The following is a 22104-nucleotide window of genomic DNA, read 5'->3' as shown; positions in this document are numbered from 1 at the left end:
AAAGAGGCAAGGGCTTTGGATAGATGGGGAAAGAAAGTGTATACTTCTTCCACTTTAGCCATGAGGGCGTTGAATTGTCAGTTTCACATGCTAAAATATCAAAATTATCTCCTTTCACAATTGAAATCTAAGGTGGATGCTCTGGCGGAAGGTATTGAGTGTAAAGAGATGCAGGATTTAGTTCATGTGGCTGAACAAGTGGGTAAGCATTCTTTGCAATGTGGTTTTGATGCTGTGCAGGCCTCCTCGAGGGTGGCTGCCACTGGTTCTGTTCTTCGCAGGCACGCCTGGTTGAGGGATCAGAATTTAGCTGAGCATGTTAAGACAAGGATTTTGGATGCTCCTTTACAGTCTGATGTGTTGTTTGGTTCGCCTGTGGAAGCAGTTTTAAAGAAAATGGAGGACAAGGCTAAGTCTATGCAGACTGTTAAAGATTTTTTGCAGGTGCAACCTCCAAGTTTAGCAGAAATTGACCTACTAACGCATGGACATATCCTGCTTATGATTCCCAGTCTAGGGGTAGGTCTAGACGTGGTAGGGGCAGAGCTCAAGGTTCTTTTCGGCCTAGAACAGGGAGTTCTCCTGCTCAGACTTCTGGTGAGGGCAGGGGTCAGTCCTTTCGTAAGCAGACCCAATGACCTGCCTTTTCAGCTGCCAGTAAATTCTCGTCTGGCAGCTCCTTTGGGAGGAAGACTGTCTCTTTTCAAAGAAAATTGGGATTTAATTACTCAAGACAGATGGGTTTTGGATATCATTCACCACGGTTACAGGTTTTATTTCCATACCTTGCCCCTTTCAAAGGCATGCCAGACGTTCCTCCTCCACAAAGGAAAGAGGCTCACAAGCAAATTTCTCTGTTACTCCAAATAGGGGCCATTCAGCCAGTCCCTGTACCAGAAAGGGGCCTAGGATTTTATTCTCGCCTGTTCCTAGTACCAAAGAAGGGGAACACGTGGAGACCAATTTTGGATTTATCTATCCTCAACACTTATCTGGACATTCCCAAGTTCAAAATGTTGACGTTACAGCAGCTTTTACCTCTGCTGGGCAAAGATCACTGGATGGTAACTTTAGATCTCAAGGAAGCTTACCTTCATGTGCCTATAAGACTAAGTTGCAGAAAGTATCTGCGTTTTCGAGCTGGAAATTCTCATTATCAGTTCTCTGCATTGCCCTTTGGCTTATCCACTGCGCCCAGAGTATTCACAAAGGTTCTGGCTCCAGTGATAGCTTACTTCAGGCTAAAAGGAATTCAAATCTATCCTTACTTGGACGACTGCCTGATTCTGGCTCAAGAAAAGGAAGACCTTCTACAGCATTTGGAATATGTCATAGCAGTGCTAAGATGCCTAGGGTATTCTGTGAACGAAATAAAGTCCAGTCTAGTACCCTCTCAAGACATGTGCTTTCTGGGTGTGAGACTGAATACAGCAGCCCAGATGGCCTTTTTAACCCCGGACAAACAAAAGAATCTTTCCAGTTACTTCCATCAACTATCTCTTCAGTCCGGGCTGACTGCAAGGACAGTCCTTCAAGCCTTAGGGTTCATGGCATCTTGTATTCTGGTGCTTCCCAATGCCAAACTGCATATGAGGAAGCTACAATGGTATCTCAAAAATGTATGGACACAGCACTGCCAGGATTTGGACACTGTTATTCAAATAATACCTTGCATTCAAAAAGAATTTTTGTGGTGGGCTCAGGAATGTCACCTAAACAAGGGACTCTCTGTGACCCGGCCAGAGGCGAGTCAGATTTTAACGACAGATGCCTCAGACATTGCTTGGGGAGCTCATCTAAATGGAAAGTGGATACAAGACAAGTGGCCTGCCAGGCTACAGCATCTACATATCAACATGAAGGAGATGTTAGCAGTCCAGTTTGCGTTAATGGCTTTCAAGGAGTTACTTCTTCCAGGGCAGGTGTTGATTCTAACAGACAACACAACTGTCATTTGGTATATCAACAAACAAGGGGGAACACATTCTTATCCTCTATGCAGGCAAGCAATGATTTTATGGGAGACTGCGCTCAGCTTGCAACTAACTCTTCAGGCAAGGTCTCTGCCGGGAGCACAGAACTCCTTAGCAGATGTATTAAGCAGACAAATCATGGATCCCCACGAGTGGAAACTGGATCTTCATGTATTTCAGAAATTGACAGTGTCATGGGGAACTCCAGACATAGATCTGTTCGCTTCTCCACTAAACCACCAGCTGCCAAAGTTTTGCACAAAGGGGTTTCATCACACAGCTTGGAAAGTGGATGCTCTTTCTTTCAGTTGGGAAAATCTTCATGTGTATGCCTTTCCACCTCTGCCTCTTCTTCCAAAGGTGCTCCTAAAAGTCAGACAAGACAAGCCAAGGATGATTTTAATAGCTCCAGATTGGCCTCGGCAGCACTGGTACCCACTACTAAGGAGTTTGGTAAGGAAGCCTCCATGGCCTTTACCTTTGATTCCACACCTGTTATCTCAGAAGGACGGTCACCTGCTCAATGTCAAGCTTCACTCTCTTCATCTAACAGCCTGGCATATTCTGTTTTGAAACACAGCAGGTCTCAACTTCCTCAACAAGTTTTAAATGTGATTATGGAAGCCAGGAGACCTAGTACAAGGAAAGTGTACGCAGAAAAATGGAAGAGATTTTTATTTTGGAGTGCAGCAAAGAATTTGGAGATTTCTGAGCCTAATTTGAGTGTGGCTCTTCAATATCTTACTGAGTTATTGGACAAAGGTTTGTCTTTCTCTTCCATTAAGATTCATGCTGCAGCAATTTCAGCTCACTATGATTGTGACCCACCTTTGTTTTCGCATCCTTTGTTCAAGCAGTTTCTTAGAGGGGCAAAGAATATAAGACCCCCACGTAGAGCTCCTACTCCTGCTTGGGATCTCAATTTTGTGTTGGAGAAACTTACTCTACAACCTTTTGAGCCTCGGCTACTGCTGAATTGAAATACTTGTCATGGAAGACTGCTTTTTTGTTGGCTATTACTTCTGCAAGAAGGGTTTCTGAATTGCAGGCCCTTATGGCAGTAGAGCCCTTTTGATTTTCCATAAGGATAGGGTATCATTACGTACTAATCCTTCCTTTATGCCTAAGGTGGTTTCTAGTGTGGCTTTAAACCAAACTATTCATTTGCCTACTTTCTATGCAGATCCCCAAAATAACGGGGAAAAGATTTTGCACACTTTAGATGTACATAGGCAGTTGCGTTATTATTTAAGCAGGACTAAGGATTTCAGGCAGTCTCAGCAGTTGTTTGTCTCTTTTGCTTTGAGTTCTCAGGGCAAGCCTGTGTCTAAGCAAACTATTTCTAAGTGGATTGGGTTTTGCATCTCATTTTGTTATTCCCATCATGGCAAGGAGATTCCAGCTGGGATTAGGCCTCATTCCACTAGGGCTACTGCCACTTCAACAGCATTTCTAAGGGTGGCAACTAAGGATATTTTGGAGGCAGCTACTTGGAGTTCAGTGCATACTTTCTCTAAGCATTACCACCTTCCTCTCTACTCTAAATCTAGGGCTGGTTTTGCCACAGCTATTTTGCAAGGCATGTTGACAGCTCCTGCTTCCTTATGATTTGCCAGCCTCCCTTACCTCTGCTTTGGGATTCTACCCAATGGTTAGGACTGCAGCAATGTGGAATGAAGAACATAGTACAGTTTTGTACCTACCATAAATGTAGATGTTCGAGGATCCACATTGCTGCAGTCCAATTTACCCTCCCTCCTTCCCCTCTGTGTTTAGGGGTGGTGGTGTGGGTTAGGCTATATTCTTGTAATTTTGTATATATTGTACATATGTTTGGTGCAGGGCTTTTGGTGTTTTGGTTTGGGCCTTGTCTTTTTAGGGTCTTCTGACATCTGGGGCAAGAAAAGACTGAGGATATGACGTCGGTCATGCGCATTAGTACCCTGACGTCCTGACATCAGTCTAATGCGCCTTGACCGACGTCAGCCATATACTTTGGTATTCGGGCCGACTGGACAGCGGACTACCCCAATGGTTAGGACTGCAGCAATGTGGATCCTCGAACATCTACATTTATGGTAGGTACAAAACTGTACTTTTTCCTAATAATCTCAGTTTGTTCATAGTTTAATATCACTTAAGATTTTACTGAATTGATTTTTTATCCTGATATTCTCCTATGCCTTTCTAAACCCTCAATTAATTGATCCATGTCTCTCTGAGGATCTACAAAAGATACTAAAACATTGTTGCCAAATGTAGACAGTTTTAGTTGTTGCCCTGCCATAATTGTTGAATCTTTGAGAATCGTATCAGTCTCCCTAGGGGTTTAATATTAATCATAAACGGGGCAAAAGACCTGCCTGAGTTTTGATCTTAGCTTTTGACTGCAGTCTCCTCTGTATTGCTTGCTACATCAGCTTTTGTAGCTTTCTATATAAAATTTGCCTAACTGCAGGAGATAGCAAGACCCTGCCTATTCTGCCCTTGTAACTGCATTTTAACATTCTCCCTTCCCTCCATTTCTGTGTTCCTTCACTGCCTCTTTCTCATGTCCTCAGATGTCTCCATGAATTACCTGTTGACCACACTTTCTTGTAGTCTACCTTGTGGAACCATAATCCTCTTCATAAAATTGCTTTGCTGATCTGTTGTGTAGTTGGTTCCTGTAATGTGCTTTCTCCCCCTTTCTGCCCTTTGTTATCAAAATTATACCTTGAGGTCCTCGTTACATGATCCTGTCCATCTATAAGAACTCTAACTGCATATCCTGACTTTCTGTCTGGAAGTTGTTAAAATACATAGCGCTACTGTTGCAAAATGTATGACCGCAAAGCAGAGGTATGTAAATGTTTCTGTAACAGATCATCACCCCTGTTGCTTTCTTCTGGTAGCTTTTCTCTGTTTTTTCCTTCTAGCCACCTGATGCCCTTGTCCTTGAGTGGTTTCCAGAATTGCACATAACATTCTGTATGGCCTGACAAGGGCTCAGTGGAACAGATCATTACCTGTTGTTTGTTTATTAATTTATTGACAGAGTTAACCTTACTGCGCAGGTCCCATTTACAGAGGGGAGTCTTGGAGAAAAGTTGTTAGATGTATGATAATAGACATTGAATCACTGGTATTAAATTTAGCATGTTAGTTGCAACTGTCCGTGTCTAATCATTGCAGCTGCTAACATTTAGTATTTACTGGGAAAATAACAGTGATTTGCTCCCTATACAATTCCAAAAGGTAACACTGCATGAAGAAGGGATACCTCACAAGGAAGAGTTGACAATGGCATTATTAGCAGTGCATGATTACCAAAAAATGCTTGATAAAGTTTATTTCCTTTTGATTTAAAATGTTGCTTCTGGAATCTGTCCTGTGATACCCTACCCACCAGGATTATCTTTGCTGCCACCACTGCCTTCTCACTATAGTGTTGGTGGTCCAGTCTAGATGTGGTCAATAGACCCATATCCTTGGTGCTCTGCCATCAGATCATCTGTCTGATTCTTTGCACCAGCATTGCTCTGACCCAAACGCAGTACTTTGTATTTATCTGCATTGAATCTTAGCTGCCACCTTTCTGATAATTCATTTAAGCTTTCTAAAGCTGCCTTTAGACTTCCTCCCTTACTTTGTGTCATCAGCAGGGATGTTGAGCCTGTTCTGTGTTTCTCATATATTTCTAAGCTGTAGAGTACTTTAGCCAAGACCAGCCACTGGTGTTCTCCAATAATCATTTTCCTTATTCCTAGCATATAGGCACTTTTACTCTGACAAAGTCATTCTCACCAAAGCCCTTGTTGTCCTACCTTTTATCCATGTGCAGTTGTGTTCATGTGTCTTGATAATGCCCCTGGCCATTCTTGTTTTTCTAACAACCACCTTTATGGGACAGTTTCAAAGGCTTTGACTGACGGCACTTTCTATTCATGAACCCACATTCTTGATTATGCTTTAGAAATACAGCCTGCCATTCTTTTGTGGTTATTTTCAGTCTTTCCCTGCTACTGCAGTTGTATTAAGAGGTAGGATTTCTACTGCTTGCTCTCTGACCTCATCCCCCCCCCCCACACACACACACTCTCCATTCAGGGGTATTACACTTGGCTGTCTTTCAGTCCTTGGGCAATTTTACCTTGGGCAGTGATGTGTTGAGTTTCTGTATCAAGCTACCAATACATTGTCCAGATTTTGAGGATATTAGAAGTCAGGGCCTTTTGTCTATGATTGAGTTACTCTTCACACACACACACACACACACACACACACACACACACACACACACACACACACACACACACACACACACGTATTTTCATTAGGTAAGTTTTCATTTGCAAACAGTTGGAAAAACAATTTAAAAATCAAACTGCAGAACAAAAATACTGTGTTTTTCAGGACCCCATTCAATCATTTGTGATATAATTGAGGAAGGATGGTCTACTGTCATGGTAGGTTTTTGCTTAGCTTTGCTTTATGTTCAAACACATGTCAAGAGTAGCAGAGTGGACATTGTATCTTGCACTTAGGCAGGATTTGGTTTGTGTGACACAGTCTCCTTTCTCAAGTAATTTTTCTTTCCTCCTGTCCTGTATAGCTCTGCTGCCACTACTTGGAGCTTTGGCTTTTTTTGTTTTTATGATCTGCTGAGATTGTTATCTGTGCTTAGTCTATATGGTTTGTTACATAAAATAAGGTAACTGTTAGCTACTTGTACAAAATTGGAAACAGAAAACATATAGCCTAATAAGTTTAATTGAGAGATGCAGCTAGCCATTATATGTAAGTTGCTACTTGTTCACTACTTCTCTCAGTCCCAGCTGGCTTGCAATCCATGTTTTTGCCAGCACTCCCTCAGGTTTTGCATCTCTCTTCATCTGGTTGGACATTCATTTATGTGTTCCTGTTAACAGCTTTATATGATGTTGAACTTCTTCATTCCTCCTCACAATAGAGTATCTGATCCGATCCTCGAATCTGACTTGGCCACATTTCACAGACTTGGATCAAACTCTCAAGCTCCTTCCTCTTACCCATAATGCCCTAATGCCCTACATCCACCCAAATGCCTCAGATCTCGTTTACCACTTCAGCTTCCGGACGCGGGTCTTGAGCTCTCAAGCTGTGGGATATTTTCCTTAGGGATTTTTTGCTAAACTCTGCATAGAGTGTAAGTTCTCCCTCTCTTATGTCTTCTCTTTCTAGTGTGTGTGTGTGTGTGTGTGTTGCGCAATTGATCCTTTCTTGTAAAAAAAAAAAAAAAAAAAAAGTGCCATCTTTTCTCTAAACTTTAATACTTTAAAACTTAAAAACTTCTGAGACTTAAAACTTACCTCTGTTTTTTGTAGTTAGGTCTGTGTCAGTAACCTTGTTTCCATTACGTCAGATAGGTTTGACCGTTTGTTTTTGGTGGGCTTCTAGTCATGGCTGACAAGCCTTTACCAGGTTTAAAGAGCTGCACTTCTTGTGGACATAAAATCCCCAACCAGGATGCCCACAAGGAGTGTGTGTATTGCTTGGGTGCTAATCATTTAAAAGTGTATTGTTCGGTTTATGCTGCATTTAATATGTGTGTGTTAGCTGACCGAAGAAACAAATTGATACTTAGTAGCCTTCTTCCCTGCTCGACTTCGGAGGCTCAGACCTTTTTATGGCTTCATCGTCTTCCTCACTGGCTACCACCAAAGAGGCAAAAAAGAGGTCTCTCCCCATTTACCCGAGGGACTCTCTTGAAGCTGAGAAGTCAAAGAAATCGTCAGATCTGACTTCCTCGGACCTGAAGACATTGTCTTCCCCTTCAGATCCAGGGGATGTTATTACCATTTCTCCTTCACCTTCATCAGCTCCTATATTGGATCCAGTGCCTCAGGATCCAAGGGCTTTGACAAAGTCCCCTGCTCTCTCTTCCAGGTCAAAGTATTCCTGACCTCCTTCGTTGGCTTTATCCATGTCCTCCAGAAGCTGGTCAGAGGTGGATATGGACAGGACGATGAGGAAATTTCTCAAGGCCCAGATCCAGATTGGGCAGTCTCGGCTGTATCCCCTGTCGGATCCAGGAGCTGTTCTGGCCATACCATCAGAACTCCTTCTCCTATCTGACCTTCGGTTTTGGAGTCACAGGATTTGGGACTGCTGTGTGCACCGGGCTAAGTGCAGGGGAAGCTCCCTTCCTGGATGCAGAGGATTCCCTTGACTAGCCCTGTTCCAGTTCTCTCGGAGCAGAGCACGTCTCAGAGCCATGGTGTCAGTGCTGGGTCTAGGGGACTGGTGATGGCTCCATCTTTCTGGGAGCCATCCCTTCCTCTAGGAGCCTCAACATTCGACAGTTCGGGTCTGATCCCTTCTGGAGTTTGTGAGTCCGGGGTGAGTGCTACCTGTTTTTCCTCTGTGGTTTCAGCTTCAGGGGAGATGGAAAGGACTTCACCCAGTCCTTCTGCATTTCAGATAATGGAGAAGGTTTTCTCCTGAGTTGGAGATCTGACAACACGTCCCTCAATCCACCCCTGTTATCCCTGTCGGATCCAGGCCTTGCTCTCATTCATCCTGCCATGAGTCTTCTTCTCCTGAGTGGCTTCCAAGAACTCCCTGCTCAGGAGGGAGCCCCTTCTTCTGATACTTTCTCAGAGTACCCAGTTGAGGAAGTTCCTCAAAAGATGATGTACAGAAGGATGTTGACTTCTTCTTGGAGTCTTTAACCGAGGACACTGACTTCGATGAGGGGGAAGGATCCCCCTGATCCCCACCAGAAGACATCTCCTTTGGGGACATGGAGATCCTGAAACAGAAAGGTGGGTGGTCTGCCCACCCTCCGTCCACTGTGGAGTCTGCTGTCTTGGAGCCATTTGGGACGGGCCCATTTGCAGCCTTTGCCCCCCCCCCCCAAGTGGATGCCATGGTTGATTTATTGTCACACCAGGCATGGAAGGAAACTGACACCATTGAGTCCATATCCAAATGACCCTATAGGTGTCTGGTACCCTCTGCAGATAGGAAACATTGGAGTAAGGGTCCCATAGTCAATGCCATAGTGGTGGCTGCAGCCACTAAGAAAGAGCTGGCAGAAGAAACTGTTAATGTCTATCCACCTAACAAGGAGTCCAGAGCGTTGGACAGGATTGGGAAGCATGTCTAAGCCTCGGCCACCTTTGCTCTGAGGTCATTGAACTACCTGACTCATTTTACCCGTTTTCAAAGAGATCTGACCAAGGAGCTTTCAGCTTCTCTGAGTCCATGCCTGCAGAGGAATTTAAGAAAGTTTCTCCCAAGCTGACCACTCTATCGTCCGTCACTGACTCATCAATTAGGTTAATCTCCCATAACATGGAGGGTACCTCACAAGCAGCCAGTTCAGGACTTTCCCCTAAGGAGGCATGCTTCGATGAGGCTATGTGATTTTGCGGAGCCCTTTATGGCATCATTCATGAATGCTTCTTATGATGGCTCCTCTCTTTTTGCACTTTCAGTTCAAGATACACTCACCCGCAGTGAAAAGGATGGGAAGACCCTTTCTGCTGACCTGTGCAATGAACCCCCCTCTGGAGGTGGAGGGGGTTCATGGTAGACACCGCTGTAGAGACAGAGGGAGACCTCAGAACCATGGCCTTAGGAAATCCTTAACTGATGAGCCCTCCCAGCACTCCTGAAGCGCTGCCCGGCTGTCCATCTCTGGAGGAAGTTGGGGGCCGACTGGCTTTGCACCGAAACGCCTGGACCCAGTTGACTCTAAACTGTTTGGTACCTAGTATAATATCCAGAGGCTATTACATTCCCTTTTTTCTTCTTCCCCCAAACTCCAAAAGCCTTCCGGACGTGCCACCCAGTCAAAGGGAGCAGGCAGCACAGGAAATCCAACAACTGTTGCTAAAAAGAGTCATCCAAGATGACCAGGATTCAGAACCTACTCCTGCTTCTTTTTGGTGCTGAAAAAGACATGTGACCAAAAACCCATCATGAATCGAAGCTAGTTGAACATGTATGTAAAGAAGTCGAGATTCCGAATGGTTACGGTTCAGTCCATTCTGTCACTGTTGCACAAGGACAACTGGATGTGCTTGATAGATGTCAAGGACGCGTTCTGTCACGTCAAAATAGACAGGTGGTCCAGGTGATATCTGTGCTTCCGCCTGGGAGCCAATCTTTACCAGTTCAGAGCACTGCCCTTTGGGCTCCCTACAGCCCCCCCCCTCGGGTGTTCACTAAATGCATGCCAGTGGTAGCAGCTCACTTGAGGCTCATAGGATTCTAGGTTTTTCCATACTTGGACGATTGGCTTCTGACCACTCCCACAAGGCATCGGCTAATCCAAGGCAGGGTTTACTTAAACTAGTTATCACATTCTCTGGGCATCACCATAAACATGAGCAAATCCAACCTGACTCTGGGACAGAACCTGGAATTTATTGGTACACAGCTCAACGCAAGAGATCAGATAGCTTCTCTTTCTTTACACTAAGTAACCGCTGTGAGAAATCAGGTGCAGGAATTGTTAGCCCAACAAGCCCTCCGTGCTCGATTAGTCTTGCAAGCCCTAGGATCCATTTCAATGTCAACAGCTATTCTGTTAGTTCAACTAGCCAGATTCTTCATGCGGGTTCTCCAGTGGACATTAGCGACACAGTGGTCCATTCTCTTTCAGCCGCTGTCCCTTCACATCAGGGTAACTCCCATTTGCAAACGTCACCTTAGTTGGTGGATACAGTCAGACAGTCTCATTCTAGGCAGACCATTCTTGAACAACCCCCCCTATAGCCACTATGACTATGGACCCTTCCCAGTTCAGGTGGGGGGCATTACAGTGCGAAGATGGTCCAAGGCACATGGTTCCCTACCAAGACCAGGTTGCATATCAATGTCCTAGAGATGAGACCAGTCCTCCTCCTAATGTTGCAAGCCTTTCAAGACATTGTCCCTTTAAAGACTATTGCAGTACACACTGACAACATGTCTATTGTCTGGTACATCAACAAACCAGGAGGAACACATTCTTACCCCTTGCGCAGGGAGGCCATGAGGGTGTGGAAGTGGGCAATATCTTCAGACTGCCTTCTAGTTGCAGTGCATATCCCAGGGAAACCAAAGATTTAATGGACAGACTCAGCAGATCGTTCCTGGGTTCCACATGAGTGGTCCCTCAATCAATTAGTGGCAGACATAATCTTCAATCGTTGGAGTCAACCTTGCTGCGACCTCTTTGCGTCTCCCCTCAACAACAAATGCAGCAAGTTCTTCACTCTGATCCCTCCTCCAGGGAAGTCTCTTATTGATGTTCTAGTCCTCGATTGGCCCCCAGGTCTCCTGTATGCTTACCCACCTCTTCTGTTCATTCTGAAGTTCCTTCAGAAGGCAAGCAGGTTGAAGAGCTCAGCCATCCTCATTGCCACCTTCTGGCCTTGTCAGGTGTGGTTCCCCTTTTTATGGTCTCATCTGAAATATCCTCCTTGGATTCTGGGGCCAAGTCAGGATGTCCTGTCTCACCCACCAGGGATGCAGCATCCCAGTCTTCATGCCCTCAAACTGACCGTTTGGTTTCTCCACTTACAACCCTAGTGAGATAGCCCAGGCTTAATTCCCCAGTCCAAGAAATTCTTCTGACTTCCCAGAAAGATTCCACCAAAAACGTTTACAGCAGTAAGTGGAAGTGATTTGTTGTTTGGGCCACTAGCAGAAACACTGACCATTTTTCAGCACCAGTTTCTGACATTTTGTTGTTTCTTAGTATTGAATCCGAAGAAGGTCCTAGCTTCTCTACTGTTAAGCTTTAGTTAGCAGATGTATCTAATTTTCATGCTGCCAGTCAAGTCCTGTTCTCTGTTCACTTTTAAGCTATGCAAATCCTTCATAAAAAGTGTTTTCTTATTAAGCCCTCCAATCAAGGACCCATCTCCTCCTTGGGACCTCACTGCTGTAATTGCAGGCTTTGAACCAGGGACCCTTCAAACCAGCAGCAATTTGCAACTCTATAACTTCCGTTAAGAGGATTTCTGAACTACAGGTTTTATCTTATAAGCCTCCTTACATAGTTTTTCATAAAGAGAGTGTCTTTATGATCTAATCCTTCCTTTATGCCCAAAGTGCCACCGAGAACAATATCAAACCGTCCAGCCAATTGCCAGTGTTCTTTCCAAATTTCTGTAATAAACAGAAGTATGTTATTCATCTTCTAGATGTTCATAGACAACTCCGTTTTTACCTGCACAGGACCAAACATCATAGAAAGTCTGATCAGGTCTTTTGTAGCTTTCTAATCTAATAGACTTGGACAAGCAGTGTCAAAAATTACTTTTTCTACGTGGATATCTGGCTGCATTTCATACATTTACTCATCTAAAGGATTTTCATGGGCATTCAGAATTGCTAATGAGCTGAAACACCTGATGTTCATAAGGTTCATTTGCATATATCCCATGTGCCTCTGATGCAAGAGGTTTGGGAGGTCACTCAGTGGAAGTTCTAGCTTTGTTGGAGTTTTCATTTTTGTTTTTACTGATTGGTTTTTCAGTGACCTTCTCACTCATTGTTTTAGTTTGTTGTTTGGGATATTTTTTGCAGTGACCCTAATGGTAATGGACATCAGCTGGGTATAACAGCCCTGTGTTTCTAATGCTTAGTCAAGCACTCTGCTTGTGCTGTGCTGATGAGGTCATAAAAAGGCCGAAATATGCATATCCACAGCTAGTGGGGGTTTGGCTTTATTGTCCATTAAAATGACGAAACAAGTCATGGGCATTCAGAATTGCCAGTGAGCTGAAGCACCTGATGTTCATAAGGTTCATTTGCATATATCCCATGTGCCCCTGATGCAAGAGGTTTGGGAGGTCTCTCAGTGGAAGTTCTAGCTTTGCTGGAGTTTTCATTTTTACTGATTGGTTTTTCAGTGACCTTCTCACTCATTGTTTCATCTAAAGGATTGGAATTACCTATTTCTCACATTGCACATTCCACCAGAGTTATGGCTGTTACTTCTGCTTTCTATTTTAGAACTTCCATTGATGATATTTGCGCAGCAGCAACATGGTCTAGCAATCGCACCTTCGTATCGCACTGTAAGTTGGATATCGTATCCAGGAGTAGGGCCTCCTTTGGCTCAATGGTGCTGTGGCATATCCTTCCATGAGGGCTACCCGGGATCTACTTCTCTGGGATCTCTGACCCTATTGTAAGGAGGAATGAAGAAGACAACATCAGATTAAAAGGTTATGTCTTACCATAACTTGGCATCTGTGTTGTCTTCCATCATTCCTCCTCACTTTCCCACCCAACCATCCCCCTGCCCCTTTTTTTCTAGAGGAACATGGATTATGAAGGGACTCCTAGGTCCCATGTCTGAGCCTTTTTTCCGTTCCATGCTGTATAGTTATGGATGTATGAAATCAGCAAACTTGATCTGATGTATTTGGATGGATGTAGGGCATTATGGGTAAGAGGAAGGAGCTTGAGAGTCAGATCCAAGTCTGTGAAATGTGGCTGAGCCAGATCTGAAGGTTTGATTAGAGACCCTATCATGAGGAGAAATGAAGGCAGACAACACAGATGCCAAGTTATGATAAAGACATAACCTTTTATTTTTTTATTACTATTTGGGCTACTCTTCCAGGTTTGTTCGGAGACCCTCATGATATGGGTACTTTCTTTATCCCCTAATTGTCCTGAAAAAGGACCTGGCATAAATGTAATCTGGTTTCAAAGAAGTGGGGAGAGTGCAGAGAAACTGCTTCTGTCTGTACCATTTGACATCTGTTCAGCAAACCATAGCTGATCTCTGTAAACTTTATTGTCTTCAGACTGAAGTTCCATATTTTTGCCAGGATGACAGAGTCACTTCATCTACTTTTGCTATAAATCTTTTTTTTTAAGTGTTGTTTTCTCACTGTCTGTGGAAATCTTGAATGCCTCTAACACACCTCTTTACTGACTCCATTCTTATGTTCTTCTAAGGCAGATTTATACAACATAAAGATTAACAACAAGACAAGAGTGGGGAGAGAGCAAGAGAGGTCACTGAAAGTAGTATTTGATTTTTTTATAATCTCGTCTCAGGGACTAGGGGACATCATAGGAGCTACAGCTACATTAGTGTGTAAGCTTCATATAATGAAGATCACATCTTCATAGTTAACGTGATGGTGCATGATGCTACATGAATGTTTTAGGAAACAGCAGTAGACTGAAGTTTTGATCAAGTGTTGATAAGATTAGCTTCTGTTAGATCTGTGTATCCTACTTAACTAGCAGTGGAGTAAAGTGGTAAAAGCAGATTACTGTGTGTGTGCTTACAGAACATTAAACTAGTCATTTGTCAGACAGTTATGTATTGCATTGCTTGCTTATACATGTTATATATATAATTTTTTCCAGAAGTGGCCATGCATTAATGGCGTTCATGTTTTCACGCCAAGAAGGAAAGTTGAATCGTCAACAGACAATGGAGCTTGGTCATCATATTCTCAAAGCACATATTTTTAAGGTAAAATCATTGTATATCTCAATGGCATTTAAGTACATTTTAATGTCCGTTATCAGTGGTAAAATTGTTTTTGTTACTATGCAAGGTTTGCAAAGTAAGCACTTATGAGTATCAAAAGTTTTTAAGTTGTTGTGTTTTGTCTGTTTTGCCTCTTTACCTTTCTGCTGTACAGAAGTCAGATTCCATAGCCCTCTTTTGATCTTGTGGCTGCATTTCATTTGCTTCACTTAGACTTCTTTTCTGATCCTAGCAACTTCTGACTTGTGATGCCACTTATTCTTTGTGCAAACAATTTGACTTTTGGATGTTAAACTTGAGTACTTTCATCAAATGGGCCAACACTGTGAATTCTGAATGTACTGTTTTCTTTTTGTTTTTAATTTTTTATTTGGTTTTGAAACAATAAATCGGTTATAAAACAAACAATTAACTATTTATTTACATGTTCACAGCTGATCAATACATCAGTTATACATCAAGAACAGTTAATATTTTTCAAGCAAGTCCTTGTTTAATCCAAGATTTATATGAATGTGTAAATATTTGAAGTTCTCATCTTTATAGTATGCAATTCACTACTGCAAACATTTTTGCCATACTGATAAATTCAACACTAGATGGGGTAAATTTACTTTTCCAATTTTTAGTAATTACTTTTCTGTCTATAGTAAAAGTAGAACAAGGAAGAGGCACTTGCGTTTTTAAAATTATCTCAGGAAACAGAACATTAAATAAAAAAGATTTAGAAATATTACATCTGTCTGACCATAGAGCTTGAATAAAGTTATTAATTTATTTCCAAGAAAGGGGAGATGACTTCACATTCATATACAATATGCCTCCAGTCAGCTACTATTTCAGAATCACATCTGCACCATTTAATTCTTTTTGATTTATACATATTTGCAATTTTGCTAGGAGTGACAAAAGGTCTGTGTAAAACTTTCCAAGTTAAAATTTCCAGTATAATGAAGAGGTGTCTGTAGATTTTAATAATTTTGTGTATTCTCCAAATAAGTCTTCATTATTAATTTTTGTGTAGTAGTTCCAATGGGAATTGTTTAAATATGTGAAAGCTAACTTAAGATTTTTATAAATTTGTGACAAATATGATTAATTTTTAATTGCATTATTATTGATGTTAAGAATTCCAATAATTTGGGGAACAATTTCTTATCTAGGTTAAATATCTCATTTACCTCTGTGTTAACAAATTTTTTAAATATTTGTAAAAGTAACCAATTCTCAGAATCTTAATTGTGTTTGGGCCTTAAAATTTTAACAGTATATATATATATATATATATATATATATAATAATCAGTACCATTTAAGAATTGATGCCAATAAATTAAATGACTTTGTTGTTTCAATACTAGCATTTTGTTGAAGTTATGATCTGAAGTAGGGACTTCATTTGTCAGCAACCTTTGGTCTTGGATCTGACTTCGGATCCGAGCCGGCAACTTATTTTACAGCTTATGGATCCGAGCTCCTAGCTCCTAGCTCCTCCCCTTACCCATAATCCCCTGCCAACCCTGATTGACCTCAGATCTAGTTTACCACTCTTAGAAGAGACAGCTGGATTTTAGAGCTCCTGGCGACTTATCAGATAAGTCTTCAAAAACTTGTCAAAGTAGAAAATTTTTTGATTTAATTGAACAGTGTGTGTGGATTAGGATCCCTTTTCATTAATTTTATTATTTTTTAGTGTAATTCCTCCCCTCGCTGGTTCGTAGAGTGTGTGTGTGTTGCTTGTGTTTTTGGGGCCCGGTGTGTTTGTGTAGTTTACTTTATTTTTTTTTATAATGTTGGAGGCCCCAAAACCCATTTTTTCTAAGTGCACCGAGTGTGGCCATAAGCTTTCACCGGCGGATGGCCACACTTGGTTTGTTCGGTGCCTTGGGGTTGAACACCTGTCCTCTGGGTGTTCCATTTGCGCAGCGTTCAACCCCAGGGCACTGAAAGAGCGGAGGTCGAAGCTGGTTCTGGCAGGACTTTTGCCCCCGGATCCGGCTTCGGCCTCCGGTACTCCCGTGGCTCCTCCTCAGTCCTCGGTGGTAGCCACTCCTGCCCCCCTTCCCCCGGCCGGGACTCAAACTCCCACTAAGTCGCCGGAGGAAAGGGAGGCCAGGAGGGAGAAAAGGAGGGAGAAGCACCACAAGCTGCGGGCCGAGGCCTCCGCTTCGGCCCCCCCAGCTAAGCGGGCTTCTCCCTCCACGGCTTCCAGGTCCCCTCCTCCTCGGATCCGATCCCCTTGCTTTTCTCCGGGACCCGAGGAGGAGGAGACCCGATCTCCGTCGAGGTCATCGAGGCGGCATTCCCGGCCCGCCTCGGTGGCCTCGTCGAGACCTACTTAAGTCTTTCTGATGCAGACTTGAACCGGATGATGAGAAGGTTCATCCAGGCCCAGCTGCAGATGGGAGTGCTCTTGCCTCCCCCCCTTCGGGGGGAGCTCGACACCTTTTTTTGCCCCGATAGCTCCTTCTCCGACCCGCTTCCCGGGTTCGGGGCGTTCGGAGCCGGGCAGCATTGGAGCCGGGGGTGGGTCTGCACCAACAGCACTGGGTACTTCGGATCCGACCCTGCCCTCGAGTCTGTCAGGTCCTTCATCGGATCCGACCTCTTGGAGCCGTGGTGGGCCGAGCTTCGGATCCGAGGGATTCAGTGTGCCTTCGGCTCCATCCAGGTCGGAGCACACGGGTCCTTCGGATCCAATGGCCTCGGCGCCGGTTCCGATCCCTTCATCGGATCCGAGTGGGAGTCGGCTTTCGGACCCCAGGGAGAGCGGCTCCCCCTCGGCCTTCGATGCAGTGGAGAGGGCTCTGTTGAGAGCATCCGGACCCCCGGTCCTTGCATCGGCTCCACCCTGCACTCCCTCTCTGCTGGGTCAGGCTTCCGTCATCTGGCTACAGGGACAGCCTGCTTCGATGTCCCAGGTTGTTCCACTGGAACAGGATATTGCTGGTGAGACCTCCTCGGACAGTCCCCCCGAGGAAGTGCCTCGCAAGCATAAGTGTAAGAGGAGACACGTGGACTCCCCCGAGTCCTTAACAGAGGACACGGACTTGGATGAAGGGGAAGGCTCCCCAAGGTCACCCCCCGAGGATGTCTCCTTTGGAGATATCATGGAAATGCCCAGGATCGGGGGGGGTGGTCTGCCCCCAAGGCTTCCAACGATGAGTCCGTGTTCCTGGAGGCATTCGAAGCAGGCCCATCTAACTCTTGGGTGTCCCCTCCGGCCGACCCTCTGGTGGACCTTATCACCACCAGGGCGTGGAAGGAGCCGGACACTGTGGAGCCAGTCCCCAAACGCCCGGATAGAATTTTGAGTCCCCCTGCAGACCGGTCCCATTGGAGCAAGGGTCCCCCCGTAGATGCCATGTTGATGGCAGCAGCCACCAAGAGGGAATTAGCTCAGGAGAGCCCCTTGGTCCGTCCACCGAGCAAGGAGTCCCGCTCAATGGATCGCCTCGGGAAGCGGGTATTTAGTTCAGCGACCTTCTCAGTAAGGTCCCTGAACTACATGGCACATGTCATCAGGATGCAGCGAGATCTTATCAAAGAATATGCTGCCCCCCCCCCCCAGAGTCCATGTCGGCGGAGGACAAGCAGTTGTACTCCACTCGTATGGCCACTGTAAGATCTGTTTCAAATACCTCTATGCGGCTTTTGTCCCATGCCACAAAGGGAGCCGCTAGAGCCAGCGGAGCGGGTCTAGTCATGAGATGTCAGGCCTGGCTCTGACATTGTGACTTTGCGGAGCCCTTTAAGGCGTCCTTTGCGAATGCCCCTTTTGATGGTTCTGCCTTGTTTGGCAAGACCGTTCGCGAGACACTTGTCCAGAACAAAAAGGACGAGAAGACATTGTCTGCCGTCGGAGTCCGCTTCTCTGCTCCCCAGAGGTCCTTCTCCAAGAACCAAAAGGGACAGAAGAAGATGTGGTTCCGGAAATCGCAACATTCCCATCCTGCTCCGGACAGCCAGTCCTTCCGTGGCAGAGGAGGACAGGGAGGATGCCGCCCTAGAGGCAGAGGGGCCCCGAGAAATTTTGGGTCCAGAGAAACCTTCTCTGAGTAGTCCACGCAGCAGCCCTGAGGGGTTGCCCGACTCTTCCACTCTGAAGGCAGTCGGGGGGCGCTTCTCGAAGCACCTGGCGGCTTGGGAGTCCATTACTTCAGATCGCTGGGTGCTTCATATCATATCCAGAGGTAACAAAATTCCACTGCACCATGTCCCCAGACTCAAAAACCTCCCCGATGTACCACCCAATCAGAGGGAGGCGGCAGCTGCAGAAATTCAGCAGCTGCTAGAAAAAAGAGCCATCCAGCCCGTCCCCCCAGATCAGCTCGGATTAGGGTTTTACTCCAGGTTCTTTCTGGTGCCAAAAAAGACAGGGGACTTGAGACCGATTCTCGACCTTTCACTCTTGAACCTGTCAGTAACCAAAGAAAAATTCCAGATGGTCACCCTTCAATCCATTCTCCCCCTCTTGTGGGAGAGCGACTGGATGTGCTCAATAGACCTCAAGGATGCATGCTACCACATTTTAATGGACAGACGATCCAGGAAGGTTCTCCGCTTCCGGCTGGGAGCCAGTCCCTATCAGTTCAGGGTCCTTCCCTTTGGTCTCACCACAGCCCCCAGGGTGTTTACAAAACTGTTAGCAGTGATAGCGGCCCACCTGAGACTCCAGGGAATGCAGGTCTTCCCGTACCTGGACGACTGGCTCCTGTCCGCACCAACAAGGCATCTACTCTGCGCAGCCAGAAATTACTTTCTCCGGCTAGCTCCCCAACTAGGCATTACGATCAACATAAACAAATCCTCCCTTGCTCCGACACAAGTGATAGATTTCATAGGGGCCAAACTAGATACGAGAAGTCTGCGAGCGTTCCTCTCTTCGGAGCGACTTCAAAACCTGAGGCTTCATGTGCGGGCCATCCTCCAATCAAAAGCCCCACTGGCGGAATTGGTCCTGAGGGCGCTAGGCACCATGGCAGCAGCAATAACTCTTCTTCCATGCGCTCGTCTGAATATGAGGCTGCTACAGTGGACCCTTTTAGTCCAATGGTCCTTTCAGTTTCTCCCCCTCAGTCACCCTGTCTCACTCAGCAGGGCTTGCAGGAGGGCCCTCTTATGGTGGCTCCAGTCCCCGGACCTCCATACGGGACGTCACTTCTGCACACCTCCTCCCCTCGCCACGGTGACCACAGACGCCTCTCGCCTTGGGTGGGGGGGGCATTGCTCAGGCAGAATGGTCCAAGGCACGTGGAACGACACAGAGACCTCCTTGCATATCAACGTTCTGGAGATGAGGGCAGTGCTATTGGCATTGCAAGCACTTCAGAACCTTCTCCCCGTAGGAACTATTGCGATACAGACGGACAACATGTCAGTTGTCTGGTACATCAACAAACCAAGGGGAACCAGGTCCTACCCTCTCTGTCGAGAGGCCATGAGGGTGTGGGAATGGGCGATCTCCACCAACCGCTTCCTTATCGCAACGCACATTCCGGGACGGTCCAACATTCTTGTGGACAAGCTCAGCCACACTATTCTTTCCCCTTATGAGTGGTCTCTCAATTTCCAGGTAGCGAAGCGAATTTTTGCCGAATGGGAGCAACCCTGCTGCGATCTTTTTGCCACTCTCTCAAACACGAAATGCTCCAGCTTCTTTGCTCTGATTCCCCCCCTTGGGAAAACCCTGAGAGACGCTCTAGTGCATGCTTGGCCTCCCAGTCTACTTTATGCCTATCCTCCTCTACCCCTGATGCTGAAACTTACACAGAAAGCCTTTCGGTTGGGGAGCAGAATGATCCTCATTGCCCCATTCTGGCCTCGTCAAACTTGGTTCCCTTACCTGTGGTCTCATCTGGTGAATCCTCCCTGGATTCTGGATCCCATTCCGGATCTAATATCCCATCCCTTAGGTCTACCGACCCCGAATCTGGACAACCTGAAGCTGACAGCTTGGCTGCTCCAGTTCCACTCTTAGTCAGGACTCCCGCCATCTCTTCACCAGTTAAAGCCATCTTGGTGGCAGCACATAAACCTTCCACTAGAAAAGTCTATCGCAGTAAATGGAAGCGTTTTTCCATCTGGGCGGAACACCATAACATAGATCCCTTCACGGCTTCGTTGCCGTCCGTCTTGGATTTCCTCACCGGACTTTTTCAACGGGGAGCTAGCTGTTCTACGGTCAAGGTTCAATTGGCAGCCATTTCTCATTACCATGTGGGACACGAGACAGGTCCCTTGATGACTGCGAAATTATGTAAATCCTTCCTCAAGGGTACTTTCCTGCTCAGGCCTCCTGTCAAGGAAGCTGTACCCCCTTGGGATCTATCACTAGTCCTTCAAGCCTTGACTGCCCCTCCCTTTGAACCAGCTGCCTCGGCCGAACTTAAATACCTTTCCTGGAAAATGGCGTTCCTTGTCGTCATCACTTCAGCAAAAAGAGTTTCCGAACTTCAGGCCCTTTGTGCAACCTCCCTACTTGATTTTTCATCAGGATAGAGTGTACCTCAGGACCAATCCCTCCTTTCTTCCTAAGGTGGCCTCAGAAACCAATATGAATCAGTCCATTAACCTGCCAGTTTTCTTCCCAAAGTACCAGAATAAAGGAGAATACAAGCTGCATTCCTTAGACATGCACAGACAACTGCGCCTCTACATTCATAGGACTGCTGGTCACAGACAATCCGATCAGTTGTTCATTTCCTTTGCCAAATTCAATTTGGGTAAAGCTGTTTCTAAGGTCACCTTATCACAATGGATTTCACAGTGTATTCTTCTGGCCTATGAAACTTCGGGGAGGCCCGCACCTCAGGGAGTACGGGCGCATTCTACTCGCTCCATATCTACTTCTGCTGCCTTTAGATCTAGAGTATCTTTGGATGATATTTGCTCTGCAGCCACTTGGGGCCTCATCTCATACCTTTATCAACCATTATAAGCTGGACGTTATTTCCAGAGGGAGAGCATCCTTTGGCTCCGCAGTGCTCCGGAACATCCTTCCATGATGGCCACCCAAGATTCAGGTAGCTGGGGACTCTGTCCCAAAGGTTGCTGACAAATGAAGTCCCTACTTCAGATTAAGAAGTTATGTATTCACCATAACGTTCCATCTGAGTAGGTGACTTCATTTGTCTGCAACCATCCCCCCCCTCCTTCCCCCTGGCCTTCAGAAGTTAATTCTTGAATGTCCTTTCTTGGTCCCTTTCGGGACTCTTTTGGTCTGAATTTTGGTATAAGGGCAAACTTGATCTGAGGTCAATCAGGGTTGGCAGGGGATTATGGGTAAGGGGAGGAGCTAGGAGCTCGGATCCATAAGCTGTAAAATAATTTCCCGGCTCGGATCCGAAGTCGGATCCAAGACCAAAGGTTGCAGACAAATGAAGTCACCTACACAGATGGAACGTTATGGTGAGTACATAACTTCTTATTTTGTAATCAGTCATTTGTATATGCAGTTGGAAACATAGAAAATATTAAATCTTTAATACAATGGGTAGTATATGTGATCTTTTGGGAAAAGGAAATTATTTCAATAAGGGATTTGAGAAGAGGGTGTAATACCATTTATGTAGAAATCATTTATTAGTCATTTAAAACTATTAGGTACTATTAGTTTCTGACTAGTTGTGATATATTTATTATTTACTAATAA

At 45.3% G+C, this 22104-nt stretch overlaps 1 protein-coding gene across 2 annotated transcripts in view; it reads left to right on the top strand.

The window, feature by feature from the left end:
• Positions 1-22104, top strand: part of TANC1 (tetratricopeptide repeat, ankyrin repeat and coiled-coil containing 1) — a 3647153-nt gene that overhangs the window by 2799395 nt on the left and 825654 nt on the right. For both annotated transcript variants that reach the window (XM_044074752.1, XM_044074753.1), the window contains exon 17: positions 14325-14433. In XM_044074752.1, coding sequence (XP_043930687.1) covers positions 14325-14433 — 109 coding nt within the window. The remainder of the gene's footprint in view (positions 1-14324; positions 14434-22104) is intronic.

The sequence above is a fragment of the Protopterus annectens genome, chromosome 6.part0 (genome assembly GCF_019279795.1).
Source record: "Protopterus annectens isolate FY-2018-M chromosome 6.part0, PAN1.0, whole genome shotgun sequence".
In the NCBI taxonomy this organism is placed as follows: domain Eukaryota; kingdom Metazoa; phylum Chordata; order Ceratodontiformes; family Protopteridae; genus Protopterus; species Protopterus annectens.
This window is presented reverse-complemented; position numbering and strand designations above follow the sequence as displayed.